The following is a 15,247-nucleotide window of genomic DNA, read 5'->3' as shown; positions in this document are numbered from 1 at the left end:
AGTGTTGTCATGTCCATCACAAAAAATTGATGTACCGTAATTGTCGGGCTATAAGCCGCTACTTTTTGCACAAGCTTTGAACCCTGCGGCTTTTAGTCAGGTGCGGCTTTTCTATGGATTTTCCATGATTTTTGTGATATCGTAAGACGATTTGTTTTGTTTGTTCCGCTGTTGTACGGCACTACGTTGCCTGGCGGAAGGATCGGGGTTCAAGAGTGGTATGTTAGTCACATGTCCGTCCGCCAGGCAACGTAGTGCCGTACGAAGTAGCGCGAAAAACAAACTTCAAAGTAGCGCTACGCATTCAGCGGGAGGCGTGGATGATGAGCGGCGATAAACTTGCGAAAAGCAAGTTATGCCCAACTCCACCGGTGGATTCTGACAGCGTGGAAAAGTGCGAAAACATCCACGATCACCAACGGATTTTGAAGGGCTGGACTGCTGCATGATGGAGAGGAGGACACCGCCACGGCCCTTCTGAGGGTGTTCGACTCTGACACTGACAACGAGGATTTCTTTGGTTTTGAAAGTGACAACGAAGGAGAGAAGCGGAGAGTGGATGACGAAGCCATCCTGAGCCTGTTTGTATCCGACATTGGAGAAGAGGACTTTGGTGGTTTTAGAGCGCAGGAAGAAGAGAAAGATGGTGAATGACTGACTTTTCTTCTTGTTAAAGCCGTGTCACTGCACCTGAGCCTAAAAGGTAGTCCGAATCTATTTTTCTGGTGTGCTGTAGGTTACTGTTATGTACTACATGTGCAAATATGTACCCATAACTTGTTTTTCAAAATATTAATAAAAGGGGTGTGTCTCCAAACAGCCATCTCTTTCCTGACAATTCCCTTTGTGCATATTCTCTTACATATGATAAGTCAACATTGAAACACCTGCGGCTTTTAGTCAGGTGCGGCTAATGTATGTACAAAACAGGGTTTTCCCCTGATTTTAGCTTGTGCGGCTAATATTCAGGTGCGCTTTGTAGTCCGGGAAATACGGTAGTTGCTTGAGACAAAAAATAAGTCTCTCTTTATTTCTCTCTTACTCTCTCTCTCTCTCTCTCTCTCTCTCTCTCTCTCTCTCACACACACACACACACACACACACACACACACACACACACACACACACACACACGTTAAGAAGAACTGATATAGCACAATTATCTGATTTGAATGTGAGTTTGTTACAGCTGCATGTACTCTATGCCGTATGTGTTTATGGGTTTGTGCATGCATGCGTGTGTTAAAGCAAATCATTCATGACACAGATATGGATTATTGATTATAGTTCTTTATGTGCTGCCTACATCAAGACAGCAAAGCACCTAAATCATGACCACACACTCCAATAAAGGAATTATAGCTTTTGTGTGTGTTAATGGAAGTCCCTTTGAATATGTCTATATGTGCTCTTGCCATGCGTGTCTCTGCATATGTGTGTACCTGTGCACTTAAATCAGCTCCAACGTGTTTATATTTATTGCTGAGGGCTGCTGGGGTCCAAGCTCACCACCTGCTGCCTTGATAAATTACCTATTGTAAATGAGATGCCTCTATAGTTTATATACCACACACCTTTGTACATTTACAGCTGCTTCAAAAGCTCTGACCTGGCTTGGTGCTCCTGCATTATTAAACGAGCTGCGAACATATGAAATGAAGGTCCAGCGAGCTACAGGACTACCTGCGCTTTTGTACTGGCTACTCATAAATTCTGATGAATAAAATAAGGAAAACTACTAACACAATGTAAAAAAAAACCCACTGTCCCACACAATGTTTGTCAAGTGTTCCTCTGACTGTGAGGTGTCCACACTTGAAAAAGACCAGACTTTGAATTTCACTCAACTTTATTTAGACCAACTAGTTTGATAGCTCACACCAGGCCGTGCTTAGTTGTTGATTGCACCCAAGGTCTAATCAGCGGCCATGGGTAAGCAGCAGCACCGAACAGGTAGAGGGCAGGAGGAGGAAAAGAGGAATAACAGCCACACCTACTAGGTCAGCGCGACAATGTTATTATGCAAACTAGGTGGTTTAATAATGTATAGCTTTGAGTGCTGGTGCTGCAGTTCAGACCACCAAGGCTGGACAGACATAGAGACACCAGTTTATAGCCTACAGTCACTGCATATGATTTAAGAGTCCACAGCTATGATACTGGCTCAGGGAGAGTCTACTGAGAGTGTGCAATATGTTTAGTGGTGCTATGATCTAAAAGCCTAAATCATGGAAACATGTTGACAATGGCAGTGCTAATGTGTAGCAGGTTAATGTTAATGTTAGTGTGGGTAAACACAAGTATAGCTGAGGCTGATAAAAATGTCCCTTTTGAACTTACCCAATCTCACCTCTCACCAAATGTGGTGTGTCTTTGGTCGGGTTAGGCATTGCTCTTCTTTTACTAAATTAGTGCTCAGGTGACCTGTAAGTTTTGGCCAGACATGCTGGCATTAACAGGAAGAAAGTTCTTTACGGTGACCATTTAACTTTTAAAGCAGACCCTTTCTTTAAAATATTGTCATGTTGCAATACCACTTACACTTTACTGCCATTCACACTAATCACAGCAGAGCCCCTGACTATCACCAAATGTGGTATAGCTGAGCTGTTTGCACTGATGTTCTTTGTAATCTACCCTTTTCATTAACATGTAATTTCCAAAAAGCAGCAAATTCCAGAGCTAAAGTAACAGTGAAAGTGCCTTTCCTCAAATTGCCACCTAAGGCTGGCTATAAAAGTGAGTCAATCCTTGGACATTCCTGTTAAAATGCCCAACTTTACAATGGAAATTATATGTTTATAGCCTGGTATTAAAAAAGGTTATTGTCTGTGTAGCTAATTTCCTCCCTTTGTAGCAGCTGCATGTATTTTAAGGTCTAAGCATCACATAATCTACTAGTTTGCTCTCTCCACGTCTGAGGATTTTTGTGTTGTCCATCTGAACCTCTCCTCTTAATTGGCTCACACTCTTGGGTTTGCTTGGTTCAGTTCACTGTCTGGTCTCAGCAACTGTTAACAACAGCATTATACTTCTGTCCTCAGCCTCCACACCTTTTTTGTAGCTGACTGTGTGTTCCCTTGTGTTACATCTGAGACTTTGCCAAGTGCTGTTATTGGTTTGTAATGGGATTTTGTGTGTGTGGATTTTGTGTGTGTGTGTGTGTGTGTGTGTGTGTGTGACTGCATCTGTGCAAATAGACTAATTCAGTTTTATTGTACCACTGAAGCAGAAGCAGTGAACTACCTTTTCTTTTACACAATTTTCTCATCTGTTTCTCAGAAGACGGATCTGTTTCTTTAGTTATTTTGCACTTGATGCAATCGCAAGTAAATTTCTTTCAGTTATTGTAACCTTTCTTTTTACATGCGCATGGCTGAATAAATATTACACTTGAAATTCGTGTTGACACTCTGAACTGGCAGCTGGGGCAGGACCCTCCTTTATATCTTTCCGTTATGCTTCCTCATGACTAGACAGAGCTGTAACAGAGTCTGAGCTTTGACTGACAGGTGCACAGATGTAGGCAGCTGTAGCTGATATCTGTCTGCTAAGCTTCACCTCTTGAACTCGTCCTCTTGCGTTGTTAGTGTCATTTATTTGAATTACCTCCTAATTATTAATCAAACATTTACTATTAATTAACTACTAATTAAACTACCGTCAGGGCTAAAATCATCATGAGATTTCAACAGTTTTGCTGTGTTTCTCTGTAGCAGTGGTGTGGTAATGGGTGCCTTATCTCTGTCATTAAGCCAGTCACTATTTGAGAGCTGTCATATTAATCCTACATGAGTGCTGCGCATACAGAAAATTGATGGTCACCTGGCTAAAGCATTTACATAGCATTTTGGATAAAGTACTCATTAAAGTAAATTATGTCCCATTCAGATTTCCCCACAGGACACAAAGGCTGAGCTGCTGTCTCTATACTTTACAATAAATTAGGTTATCCTACATTGAATGAAACTTTAATGATTCCTGTGGGGATATTAGGTCACAGCAGCAGATAAAAGGATATAGATAACAGCAGGACAAATTGAGATGACTGAGGATAATGCAACAGCCAGAGGTGAAAATAATGCAGCTAATCAATGAAAAACACAGCATCTGACTGTGTTTTTACAAAATAGCCTGATCCTATGACTGTATCAGTCAATGCGGGACTTTGACAAATGTGATATTAGATTTTCCAGGTTATTAAATTAAAAAAAAATACAATAGCACACTATACTTCTGTAACTTTTACACTTTTCCTCTATATTATTTCAGTAATCCACATCTCTCACTCCCCTCTCGGAAAACAATAACAGCTGACCAATTCATCTTCATTACATCACAAACACCATTTCCCCAGCATTTACCTTACTCATCAGTCTCTCTTATTTTATTCTTTCTCATATTACAGGCGCCCAAAATACAATCTGCACCTTCAGTTTTGTATAAGGGGAATAGAAATTGTGTGTTGTGTGTCCACACGCGTGTGTGGTCCTGTCTGATCTTATCGGTGCAATAAACACAATCTGTAAAACCATCTAAGCACTTACTTGAGTGGTTTGGCGGAAGAGAGAAAGAGGCCGCTTGTTCAAAATTAAAGTGGGGGAGGAAATGCGAAAAAATAAAGAAGTGAGCACACAGAGAAGGATGTTTATTTATTTCTCACAGAGGTGGTAGAGTTACAGAAGCAGGAGTTTATGTGTCAAACTATGAAGGAAAAGAAAGTAAGCTTGGAGGAAACAGAAACCCAGTCATGAAACGTAGGCAATACATAAAGGGAAATGACAGAAATGGATGTTGAGAGGGAGTAAATTATCGATATATTTGTAAACCTGAATCCTTAACACCCATAATGAGGCAAGGGGGTTAAAGGCTCAAGTGTCCTTAATGTCAAAGGGCAAGAAAATATTGGAAACACATTTTTAATGTAGTAAATTTGACGCCAGAGTTGTTCTACTCTGATGTAGGTGTTCCTAATAATTTGGCCAGAGAATGCATGAGAGACTGTGAGAGAAGGAGAGAGGAGATGAAAATGAGATCTGTTTAGTTATATGATATATTACATAATCAAATCAGAAACATAGAAACACTGTCAAGGCTACATACTAGAGGCCAGTATGCTTGAAAATGAAAACCAGTTAAAAGAACAGCAAGTAAACTGAGAGCAATGTAGGTTTATTTTATACAGGAAAACATATAATATGAAGACTATTAGCTGTGCTTACTCTCTATCAAGCTCTGACATTTAAAGGTAAGAGCTGGCTCTTCTCTTTCCACCCAGTAGGACTTTGCCATATCATACCACACTAGATAATACCAGCCTAAATCTGTACACGATATAAAAGTGTCATATTGTGATATCAGTCATATAGCAATGCCATGCATTTATCTTCTCAAGGACACACGACACAAGCCCAAAAATGTCTGAAAGTGAGAGCAGCATGTCAGCAGCTGCTGCTGCTGATTAATACCTAAAGAGGGAGTCGCTTTAACAGGAAGGAAGTGGTTTTGGTTACCCCCAACAAAGCATAATACTTCGCAAAATGTGCAAGAACATGGTTCCTGTTAAGGTAGCAACAACAATCTTCTTTCATCTGTTGATATGCGAACAGCTGCTTATGTGCGACCCAAAATTAAACAAATAAAATGACTGAGCATCGCTGGAGCACTCACTAGTTACACTCCATATGGTGGATGTAAATCACAGATGCAGTTACATGGCGAAAAATGAGTTCTGTAAATAAAAAGCTATAGGCAACAGTATTAGGCTGTTATTTATGGTAGCCCTGAGAGGCCAAACGGACTGCAATTTAAGAAAAAAACCAGCAATAACAAAGAAAAGCTGCAAAAGCACACAAAACACAACGGTATTAGGAAAAATTACAGTGGAAATAGGAAAAAACAGATTTCCAAAAACACAAGTGTTTCTGGGGAGACAATAATGCGACGGTCCAATTGCAGGAACCAAAATATGCCAAGAATTGCGCTGGGAGACACTTAAAAGAAGTGGAGGATCTATTTTGTGTTTTGTGAGGAAAGAAAAGATGAGAGGTAAGTGTGTTAGCTTAACTATTAGCCTAAATATCTGTCATCAGTATTATATGAATCATAAAAAAAAAGACGCCTACCATGTTTTGGGTTTCTCCAACTGGTCCGTCGGGTTATTGTCTCCCCAGAAACACTTCCTTTGTGTTTTTTCCTATTTCTGTTTTCGTTTTTCCTATTTCCGTTGTGTTTTGTGTGCTTTTGCAGCGTTTTTCTTATTGCTGGTGTTTTCTTAAGTTGCAGTCCATTTGGCCTCTCAAGGCCACTGTAGTTATTGTATAATTTCATTTAAAAGTCCCTGGGATAACATTCCCTAGGCTACTTTGTGCTTACATTTGACTTATGTTCTGTCACTACTACTATATTGTAATGCTTCTTCTACTGTTGGCAACTTTTTTTGTAATATCTTCATATATGTTATTGGAAATTTTCTTGAAATGTTATGATATCATTTTGAGGCTCTATTGCCCACTCCTACCATCCAGATTTACACAGTAGGTCAAACCTTCAGTTCACAAACTTCTCTAATGCGTAGACCAACTATTATTATAGTCTGGCAATAAAAACATATTTTATACAAAACAATATGATTGCAAGCGTGTTCTTTATTTGACATCCTGTTTCTCTCAGATAAACGGAAACAATCCATACACAATAGGCGCAACAGATTCACGGTAAATTAGAAAAGCTAATCTAACCACTGTTGGAATCACACAGAAGCGCACACAGAGGCGCACACACCACACTGTATAAACCTGTTTTCAATTAGCTGCTTGAAGGACAGCACGAGGGCAGAGGTAATGTTGGATTAGCGTTTTCATGCTAGAGAGAGGAGTGAGACACACAGATTCATTCTACCAAAACACTCCCATAGCAAGCCTGCAAAGCTAAAGTGAGCCTTTGATATGGACGTGATTTTTATAGACAGTTTGGTTTGTCACAGAATGAGAAGCTCTGTCTACAAACTAATTAAAGGACCACATGTCACTGAACTCTGCTTTTAATTTAGAGGCTCAGACATTTACTTCAGACACTGAGCAGCTTATAAAAAACATAAATAAATAAAGACCTTTAGACCATTATATGTTACTGGTCACCTTTTTCCCTTACAACAATAGAGATCCATCAAAGTTAAAAAATTATCAAACTGAAAAAGTTAGTGTAATTGCCCCAACTTTTATGTCCTTTTGTTATTCAAGATTTTAAAATTGTGATTTTTATTAAAGCTTTTCTCTCTTTAGGTTTTATGATTTTCTTGTAGAAACTGACTGGTGGCACTCGCAGGGATCATTCCATCATTTTGATCCACAAAACCCACAATTTTTATGTGTCTGCACACAGAGCCTGACAGAGCCCACTTCTGTAGACCACCTTTGTGAGATCCATCTCCAAACAGAGTTTTAGGTTCTGTTGATAGCTACAGCGAAGAAAGCCTAGGTAGTCTGAACTTCATTTGTAGTATACTCTTCTGGCCTTTTGTGTAGCATTTTGGATTTCTTCCCTTAGGGTGGATTTTGAATGGGCTCTGTTATTTTGTTTTACTTTATCTCCCAACTAAAGGCGTGTTTTCAGTTTATTCCATTTGTCTCTCAAGTCCGCACTGAGTCCTCAGCCTGTAACTTATGACATACAGTCAGTGCACTTAAAAAGTTAGTGAGTCTACCAGCGCAGAGCAAGTCTACAAGACTGAACTTGGCTAAATAAAAAGTGTGTTAATCAAGAATATAACATTATCTGTCCATGTGAAAATGTCTGTTGTTGCCATCTATGTTGAGGGTGTGCATGACCCAAATGCAGGGCGCGCAGACAAAACAGTGTAATGTAAAATCTGACCTTTTGAGTCAGGAGACAAAGTCTATGAAAATAACCCAAACATAACAAAATTCAACAGCTTTAAATAGCAAAACAAATGCAAGGGACACAGACACTCTGATTGGGGATATATAAATATACATTGCTATACAAGAGGTAATTAGGGATGGTGAAAAAGCCTGTGGTAAAAGGATGCAGCTAAACCTAAGAAAATGACAAAGGAAGTAAAGTGAGATAAAAATCCAACAGCTACCAAAATAAAACATGAAGTAAGCCACAACTGAACTAAGAAACAGAGACAAGACTGATGGAGGGACAGGAAGTGAACAGAGGGAAGAACTAAGAACTGGAGACTCAACAAAGAAAAAAGAAATCATAAAACATACTCAAAGCAAAATGAACTATGAACTCACAGAAAATTCAAAACCATGGCTCCATAACCCAGGCATCATTACAGCCTAGTAAAGAAATTCCACTTGTTTTCACTGAATTCGTTTCTCCTTTTGTCCTGGACTTCCCATGGAACTGAAAAACAATCCTAATAAATATAAAACGTGGCAGCAGTCACCTCTTAGACTGCTGACCCAGCAAGAATTTTATGTCAGCTATGCCGGCAGACAGGCGGCTTCTTTTCTCTGTCTACCTACAACCGCTCCCTCCCTCTCTCAATTCATCTCTTGTTGTGCAACCCCTGACTATAGACTTTACTGGAGATTTTAATAATTAAAATGAATTAAACCAATAATTCACTTTAATGCGCTGTTGTGAGTAATGTTTCTGAACAATGGGACACACGATTCTCGTAAATCCCACCGATTCCTGCTGCAGCATTTGAGCACAGAAATGCTTTACATTCCCTGCTGTCAATCTACGTGTTTGTTGTCTCCCTCACTTTGCTGAAGAGCGCGAGCATGTTGGAGGAGAATTCTCATTTGGCCTGCATTCAATCATCTCCTATTGTAAGACCCAATGAAAGCTCCACTGATGCTAAAACATGAAGCTATGGCTCTGTTTTGTGGTGCAAGCAGCAAAGCAGATCAAATTCTCAGGCAAAGAAGAAATGCAGAGTTTGTCTCCCTGCAAACCCTTATGTCCCAGAATTAAGTTTGTTTAAACATAGTGATGTTAAAATGTCACGTGCGACGGCTTATTATCGCTTGTGTCCTGCTTTAAACCTTCTCTTCATCATTCTGCTCTTTAAATCTAGTCTCTTCATTTCTTCATCTTTATTCCCAATTTTCATTTTCTTGATTATGTCTCCATTCAGCTCCTCCCCCCATCTCCTTCTCTAGCAGGCGTTAGTCTAAATGAGGGTGATTTATTATCGCGTTTCTCCTTTCCTACTGAAGCACCATTACTGCAGATGCCTCGCCAGAAACACACAGGCTCACTAGGATTTTACAATTCCCAGCGCACATACTAATTCATATACAGAATACAGAATGAGATCATGTAAAGAAGTTCCTACACATCTACACAGAGCTTCAAAATACGCCGTTTGCACACAATGATGTGCAAGTATGCATGCTGGCTGACACACTCTTATAGCCCAAACCCTTTGCACACACAACAAGGCACACTCACACACAAATATACTCAAAAGTGTATCTAAATGCAAATTACAAAACAGACAAAAAGTAGCCTGAAGGGAATGTATGTGGTAAACACTTTTAAAGGATTTAAATTTTGGACACCCAGGATTAGCATTACCAATTTAGCATCTGACCCAATGTCAAGTACGTTATTATCTTAAGCAATGTCCACATTTTCTTTCCTGAATTTTATGATATCACTATGAAGTGGTAAAATAAAATGTGCATCTGAACCAAAATGTTTTTATAACATTACAGGGATCTTTATCTCTGACCACCAAAATCTAATCCGTTCATGGTTGAGTCGAAGTGAACGTTTGTGAACAGTTTCTAGAATTTCCTTTGTTCAGGCAGCTTTCAAAGGACTGAGATGTGCATACACATGAATGGGGAAACAACAAATGTGACGCAGGCACATAAAAAGCAAAACACCTTCCTGCTTTCATGCTGGCTAAGTTGAAATCAAAGAACATTTTTTTAAGTGGAGCACGGTCAAAAAAGCTACATGAAACGATGAAACTATGAAATGATGTGTAAAATTGAAGTAGCGGATGAAAAAAGTGATGCAAACTGCCCTGAACACCATGTTTCAACAGTTTATTGAACATAAAGATGGTGTATAAATGTACATATGATGTGAAATATCTGATTTTTTTTTCAGTCTCACAATAGTGAAGAATTCTTCCAAAGACTCCTGGATCGTTATCCAGATCAACTCAAAAACATTAATGACTTCTTCTTTGACCCTGCGATAGACTGGCGACCTGTCCAGGGTTTACCCCGCCTCTCGCCCTAATACAGCTGCGATAGGCTCCAGCCCACCCTGATAAGGATGAGCAGAAGAGAATAGATGGCAGGACGGACTTCTAGGTTGAGCCAAGCCCCCACATGTGCTGGAATCTTCATGCATAACTTTCTGCACAATCCTGCTAACAGACAGACAAACCTAAACCTCATAACCTAAAAAAAAATGAACGCCTTTTTATTTTCTGAGAAAATGAAATTTAGCAAAAGAGAAATGCTCTTTCAAATCTGAACTCTTTGACTGTAATTCCCACAAAGACATACCAGAATACATAAAAGCCTGCAAACCTAATTTATTCTGACCGGTAGAACATGATAACGAAAAAAAAAAAAAAAAAAAATGACAAAGGATGAACTGAAGCTCTGCCATCACGTAATGTCGCATACTGCTGTTTCTGATGTCATTTAAAAGAAAAAAAAAAAAAAGAACATGATAACGAAACAATTCAAGAGAGTGTACAAAGTCATTTCCATCTATCACTCCATCTCTCTGTATCTGATTCTAGTCGTGGGTTGAATAAAAAAAAAATGTAAAAGCAGATGGGATAACAGCAAGATAGAAGAGCGGATGAATATGAAGCAGACAAAGTGTGAGAGATAATAGGGGCGAAGTAAGGGGAGAGTAAGTGTGAAAGAAAATGAATGAGAATGAAAGAGTGAAGAGGGACTGGGGGTGTATGACATAGAGTCCCCGGAGTCCTAATTATCACTGTATGAATTATTACATCTGTATAACACGTTCATGTTAACACACACATGCACACACACACACACACACCTCTGGATTTCCCCTGGAGTCTCAGCACCACTGCCTCTCTCCACACACCTCTAGACCACTGTTCACCTAAGGCGATTTCTCCCTCCTACCATCCTCCTTTTTTTGTGAAGTTGTGCTTCTTCCCTTCCTGTATCCTCCTAAAACATTTTCTTTTATCTCTATTTTCCACTTGAATCTTGAATCTTGCTTGGTGCTAACTTAATGCTTGATATCAACATGTTTTGCTTCCCTCTTGTCTCCTTAGTAAGAGTGTTTTTTTGGCATGCAAAAAACTAATTGCACAACGTGTTTTTGCAATTTTAGAAGACACAACCATCAGAAACTAGCATTCTAATATTTGAGTAGAAATAAACACATAAAGAAATTTGCTACTGTGGCGGGGTGTGGTCTGTGGTGCCACTGCAGGGGAGACGGACGCACCTGAGTGGCATCGGCAACCACGCCTCGCCTGCTTAAAGTGTGGGCTAACTCCTGTCATGATTGTTGTTGTTGGTGTTTGTGTGTTCGGCTGGTGGCTGAAAAGCTCCAGCCATGTGGAAACGACAACCGTTGATGAAAGCGAGTCAATAAAGATGCTGAAAAGCATGAACTTGTCATCGGGTCTGCCGTGGTTTGTTTACAGCTACCGTTTGTCTTTGCAAATATGGACTAAATAAATAAATATTCTTCTTATTTACAATCTCTTTGTTTGGGAATGGCAATGCTTTGAAAAACATAAAGTATAATGTTGTCATCTGTCTACAAACTGGACTGCAAACTGAATTTCTAATATACTTTACGTTTAAACTTGGCTGGTGATCAGACCAAAAGTGCAAAACATAAATGTAAATCCACCATGAGATGCTGTGAGGCCAAATCACTCGAACCAACGTCAGATAAAATATGTGTGAGCTGGGTTCTTTGAGCTGCAGACAGTGAGAAAATCTAAACAGAAGTAGCCTCGATAGAGACACACGATAAACATGGATGTAATCATATCAGCTAGGACGCATCTCAAAACCAAGTGTGAATAGGGTCTCTGTGCTCGGGTCAGACTGAGATATGATCAACAAATATTCCAGAAACTGAGTGGTAAGGATTTTAAAGTAATTGAATTTCTTTTAACATCACTCAGTGTGTTTGGTTCCTATCTCTCCTTCTCTCCTTAGCATGCATGTATCCCACTCAGGAGGCATGTGTCACAGCTGAAAAATGTCCTTTTAGAGCATATTAAGCCCTGACAGCAAAAATCTCTATAAAAAAGTACATTTTTAACAGTATCTACATCCCAGTCATAACATTTTTTGTGTTTGCTAGACAGTCAGTCATATATTTATTATAATGGAGGAGAAAACTTTTAGTTTAAATTGTCCTTAGCTCTTTCTGAAGTACAAGAACAAACATTTCACGTAAGTTACGGATGTTAAGTCAAACCTGCAAAATGACCAGTGTAAATGTACCGAACTCCTGCCTAATCTGTCAGACTCACATATAGAGACTAGCCATCTTGCCTGTCATCATTTGATCATATAATGATATAGTTCTGCTGTTTCCATGGTGATATTTGCAATGCACTTGTGGGAAGAATCGGTCCAGATAGTCCAAGATACACACACGCACAGACACATACGTTCCCACCGCCAAAATACACACATCTATAGGTGTTTTACCTGATATGGATAGAGTGTGACTCCTCCATTCGTTCTGTTCAGGTGCTGATGTGCCTGCAGAGCTGCCGTGCTCAGTACTGCTCCAGTCCCATTATTACTGCTGCTACCACCATTATTTCCAGGGCTGTTTACTCCAGTCACTGGCTGCTGCTGCCCACCAGATGTCTTTCCTGAACTAGGGGACCCGTTTCTTCTGTCCACTCCACCTCCGAGGCCCAGAGAGCTGGGCTTGGACCCCAGTCTATGCCCTGCACCTTGAGATTGCGGACTGCATGATCCATGGCTAGGGCTTGGTGTTGGGGTCTGGCTGGGAACCGGAGAAGGGGATTGAGAGGATGTGTGGGCAGGCTGAGAAGCAGCAGCAGCAGCAGCTGAGGGGGAGGAAGAGGAAGGGAGAAAGGGAGGCCATTCACGTGACAGAGGCCCTCCTGGTGCTCCTGATGACGGACCCGGAGGTGCTTGAGACCCATATCGTCCACTCAGGGCTGGAGGGGAAGAGGCTGGAGATAAATCCCACTGGTCGAGAGTCAGAACCATCCGCACAGCTTCCTGTTTGAGCTGAGTAAGGTGGGTGGCGCATACATCGCATCGACTGTCACGCTCGTTCCACGCCCGGCGAGAACTGTTGGGCACCTGAAGTTTATCGTGGAGAAGGAGCGAGAATGAGGGATCCTGGAAGGAGGGAGAGAAAAACAAAAGGAAACATTTAGACTCATGACTGAAGGTTTGAATGAAAGCAAAATGAACAAGAACAGCTGGGAGTGAGATATGTTAAGAAAACCTTTAAGATAACGAAGGATAAGACAGGAGGAAATCATAGCCATGTTGAACAAGTCTTTACTATGAATATTTATAGAAAAACCAAGAAGCATGTTATTCAGCCTCAGGGAAGGAGTGTAGTAAGACAGACACACCAAGTGAACAAACAAGTACACACAAAAACACAGACAGACACACACTATGTCCTCGGGGTCTAAAGGATAAAAGTATGACAGAAGCTAGCAGCAAAACGTTGTCTCATACAGGAATGAAAGCAACTGACCTTATACGTATACGATCCCCCCCACCCTCCCTTTTTCTTTCTTTTACTGAATTTTGCTAGTTCAGTCTGATGTGTATGTTGTAAGTGAAATGCATAATGTGACTTTGCACCTTTGAATCATCTGTTAGCATATTTGCTTAATAAACAAGCAGCCACTTATTATTACATAAAGTTAGGTGTTTGATTATTAATTTCTATCAATTAGGAATAACTTAATTTATTGCTAAATTTTAAAAACAACCACTTTTCTATTCATTAAGGTTTAGTTAACCATCAGTTTTAGCAATAAGAAAAACAATAAAAAATAAAATTGTGACTGTTTCTTTTATATTTATGTCTCATAATAGAGTTGAATGAATGTATTTATTGCACACTAGATGGAATAGCATTTAAATTAATACAATTTCAAACAAATAAAACCCACTTTTTTTTCCAGTGGTTTTTTCCACTGCCACCAGCTCTTTACCTTCTTTTTTTTAGACATATTTCATCTGTTTTATGCCATATAATGGATAAACCATAACATTAAATGGTAATTGTCTAGAGATACAATGAAGATTTGTATACAGATTATATGTATACAATCGGAAATAAAAATAGCGGATCCAAACATTATATTTTCAGTGGGAAAATGAGACTACAACCCAGAACAAAGTTCATCTGTGATTTTTAACAACAACAACAAACAAACAAAAAAAACAGATCAGGGGTAATATTAATTGTATTTAAAGTATGATCATATACATTAAAAAAGTAAGCACACCATGGGAGGATCAACACATCAATCTTTGGTCATTTAGCAGCAGACCGGCAGAAAATAACTATATCTCCTGAATCAAATACCCAAAACTCCAATCAGTACACATGCTGTTGAAAAAGGCAAACTATACTGTATATGTATGCAAAGCATCTTCAGTTTTGACACTACACTTCTTACTATACATAAATAACCTTTTCATTAAGTAACTTTATTTCATTAAGAAGGCACACTAGATGTTAGTAGATTCTGTAGGCAAAAACATACATGCACATAGCTTAACACCACACAGTGGGGGTGTAGGGGTGTCCACACAGGAAGAGATTCACTTGTCACACTTAAGCCCATTGGCATGAAACTTTTAAGTCACTGGATGTCACTCACTATACAGTGTATCTGGTTGCCACATTACTACAAATCACTTCCTGTTGGGATACCATTTAAGAGTGCTCCTCTAAAGATAGTCCTCTTAACACCTTTATACTAAAGTAGCTTCTATAGAAAAACAGTGCTCCTTTTCTCTATACTTTGTTCAACCTGTTCACCCAAACAAAAAGCCTTACTTTTAACATCATGATTGATATGATTCTGTAATAAGTATACAGATAAATAGATAAATCAGCTCTTTAGGTAAGTTAACCTGACACAGACACCACATATGAAAAATGTCAGCATTAAAGGCACTGAGGTGTAAAAACAGTGTGTTGTGCCTTTTTTGGTTAGAAAAAAATGTGAAGAAAAAGAGACTCATACTATAGGTTGAGTCAATAC

The 15,247-nt window shown here is 39.5% G+C and overlaps 1 protein-coding gene across 3 annotated transcripts in view; it reads right to left on the bottom strand.

Moving 5' to 3' along the window:
* The window catches only part of kif26ba (kinesin family member 26Ba), a 102,958-nt gene that overhangs the window by 56,702 nt on the left and 31,009 nt on the right, over positions 1–15,247 (bottom strand). For all 3 annotated transcript variants that reach the window (XM_082527148.1, XM_082527147.1, XM_082527149.1), the window contains exon 3: positions 12,678–13,349. In XM_082527148.1, the coding sequence (XP_082383274.1) occupies positions 12,678–13,349 (672 nt within the window). The remainder of the gene's footprint in view (positions 1–12,677; positions 13,350–15,247) is intronic.

The sequence above is a fragment of the Aulonocara stuartgranti genome, assembly GCF_965226115.1.
Source record: "Aulonocara stuartgranti genome assembly, chromosome: 1".
In the NCBI taxonomy this organism is placed as follows: domain Eukaryota; kingdom Metazoa; phylum Chordata; class Actinopteri; order Cichliformes; family Cichlidae; genus Aulonocara; species Aulonocara stuartgranti.
Note: the sequence above shows the minus strand (reverse complement) of the source record. Positions and strands in the feature narration are given on the sequence as shown.